The following is a 3,168-nucleotide window of genomic DNA, read 5'->3' on the forward strand; positions in this document are numbered from 1 at the left end:
TACACATGCGTCATACAGTCTGCCTTTTACTCTGAGTGAGAGTCCCTTTGTCGCCAGCAGAGGTAGGAGCTCTCTGAACTTTGCCCAAGCTATTCTTATTCTAGCAGCTACACTTTCAGCGCACCCACCCCCACTACTAACTTGGTCGCCCAGATAGTGGAAGCTATCAGCTACCTCTAGTCTTTCTCCCTGGAATGAGACAGTTGTTTTCTGCATATTTTTCAGTGTTTATTGCACCTGAACATCTGCCACATACAAAAACTAACTTCCTAGTTAACCTGCCTTTGATATTGCTGCACCTCTTATGTGTCCATAGCTTGCACTGGGATCTGCCACATACAAAAATTAATTTCCTAGTTAACCTGCCTTTGATATTGCTGCACCTCTTATGTGTCCATAGCTTGCACTGGGATCTGCCACATACAAAAACTAATTTCCTAGTTAACCTGCCTTTGATATTGCTGCACCTCTTATGTGTCCATAGCTTAATATTCTATAATTATATGCATAACCACAATAAGGGGTCATGGTGGCAAATTCAGTAAGGCTAAGAGCATTCAGAAAGAAAGAAAAAAACAAATTCAAAATGAAAAAGCCAGAAAAAGATTTCATAGAACATGGATTACTAACCGGATGTTTTGTACAAGCTCCATACAGTTTAACGATGTTTGGATGAGAAACTCGAGACAATTGTTTCAATTCTGTAATGAATGCTTTCTTCTCCGATTCAGTTTCAATGAGTTTCACAGCCACACTAATCCTATGATACGTAGCACGGCGTACCACACCAAAAGCTCCTTTACCAACAATCTGGAAAAAATAAAGTAACGAAAGATGTTTAGTGGTGAGAGAGACCAACAGACAAAGAAAAAAAAATTCATTATCATTGTTGTTATGTTAGCGTCCACTTTGCCATGCTTGCATGAATCAGACGGAATTTATTGAGGCACATTGTCTATGGATGGATGGCCTTCCTGTCACCAACCCTCACCCGTTTTCAAGTAAGGTGAATATTTTCCCATTATCTGTCATGTCCTCACAGAATATTGGAAAAGAATGTCATTGCTCATTTGACAGTAATAATCATTTACAAGTACGATGTGATGTCAAGGCAAGGAGACACAAATACACACTACACATAAGCACACACATGTACACCACACACAAGCACACACATACAAATACACACACACACACACAATGGGCTTCTTTCAATTTCTGTCTTCCAAATACACTCACAAGGGTTTGGTTACTCAAACCCTTGTAGAAACCCTTGGTTAGTCAAACCCTATAGTAGAAAGCACTTGCCCAAAGCACCACACAGTGGGACCGAACTTGAAACCATGTGACCAGGAAGTAAACTTCTTAACCACATAGCCGTTCCTGCATCTATTCATATATCCATTTTTTGCTGCCCAATATTCCAGAGAATGGGGGAGGGGGTAGAGCCCTCAGGCATCTCTTCTATAGAACCCTATCAGAAGCAACTGTCACTACACTTTCCAGCTGGATTCCAAGTGTAACCAACTCAGACTATGAGTACCAGCCATCTCATTCTTGGTCTACCCCTAGGGCCTTCTGCACAAAGGATGCACTTGCACCTAAAAAATTCAATAAATAAGGATTTCTAACATACTTCTTTACTCTTTTACTTGTTTCAGTCATTTTGACTGGAGCCAAGCTGATGGTAGGACCACTGGGAGTGAAGCACCCACTAGCTGTTGTTGAAGCATGTGTCCACAGCTACCCTGGTAGTATCACTGGGTGCAAAACCTAGGGCAGCAGTTACCAAACACGGCCCTCAAGCATTCTTCTAGTTGTTCTCAACAATCTTTCCACCATAAATGTTTAATAAATTTTTCTTTAATTGACTCAAGTTTTAATTTCCCTTCTTTTTTTTATGGTGGGGTGGGGGTAATCTGGCCCAGATATCAAATAGGTTGAGACCCACTAGCTTGGGTTCAGTAGCCTTGGAAGATATCTAGATGAGGAGAAGGACAACTGGCTTGGCTTCCTGCTTCATGCTCATGCTTGATGGGACTGGGGTCATTCCAAGTTGGTGGCCCTAAAGGCATCATCATGCGTAGAGCCAACCAGGTCCACCAGCCTCTGGAGATCTTCCCCAATTACATCCAGCCATCTGATGCAGTCTGCCATGAGTCGTCTTAATGCTAAGCATAAACCCTCGCTGCTTGTGAAGACCTGTAAAAAGGTGAAGTCTAACTAGTCTAAGACAGTCAATACCAACAGTAAATCAGGCCAGAACTGGGGTCTCACAAACTCTAGTTATCCCAGGCAGATCACAAATGATGCTATGAATGGGTTATGTCAGAGACATCTAATTTTCTGCCATGCAGAAGAGAAATATTCATAATTTGATTCATAATCAAAAATGATCCAGCTGTGACCATCCAATTTTATTCAAGTGATTTAAGACTGCATTATTAAATATGTACTTCCTTTATCAAGATTGCTGTGTTACATTTGAGGGTGCTTATTTCACTACTGTTTCTAGCAAGTCAAGCAGCAGCCACATAAGAAATAACTCACTCTTCTCACCTCAGCAACCTAACAATTTATAGAAGTTTTGTCCATTTATTGGATTTATATGACAACAATGAGAGAATTTAAGACTGCCCTGAATCGATAGATCAGCTCTTTCTCTTTCTCTCTCAGCTGAGAAGTCCTAGTTCTGAGGGCTCATGGTACTGGTGCCACATAAAAGCACCTATGCCGGTGCCACATAAAAACGCCCATGCTGGTGTCATGTTAAAAGCACCCAGTACACTTTGCAAAGTGGTTGGCATTAGGAAGGGCATCCAGCCATCATAAACCATGCCAAAACAGACAAAATGGAGCCCAGATAGCTCTTTGGATAGCTAGCTCCTGTCAAACAGTCCAACCCATGCTAGCATGGAAAACAAACATTAAATGATGATGATGTATGTATATATATATATATATATATATATATATATATATATAGTCTGTTATCTAGGTAAACAGATTAATAAGTAGGAACATATGGAGTGTGATTAAAATAAGTCCCAGTTTTTGTACTGGAGGCACCTGTGTCTTCTGCTGTAGCCTAGAGTTGACCATGTGAATCTTGTCTGCTTGCTTTTCCTTAATGTATATATATATACCTATATATATATATATATATAT

General features: G+C 40.5%; 1 protein-coding gene across 1 annotated transcript in view; it reads right to left on the reverse strand.

Moving 5' to 3' along the window:
* The window catches only part of LOC106880926 (mitogen-activated protein kinase kinase kinase 7-like), an 86,525-nt gene that overhangs the window by 76,908 nt on the left and 6,449 nt on the right, over positions 1-3,168 (reverse strand). The window contains exon 2 of the mRNA XM_014931096.2: positions 631-810. Within this exon, the coding sequence (XP_014786582.2) occupies positions 631-810 (180 nt within the window). The remainder of the gene's footprint in view (positions 1-630; positions 811-3,168) is intronic.

Source organism: Octopus bimaculoides, chromosome 21 (assembly GCF_001194135.2).
Source record: "Octopus bimaculoides isolate UCB-OBI-ISO-001 chromosome 21, ASM119413v2, whole genome shotgun sequence".
NCBI classification, from domain to species: Eukaryota; Metazoa; Mollusca; class Cephalopoda; order Octopoda; family Octopodidae; genus Octopus; species Octopus bimaculoides.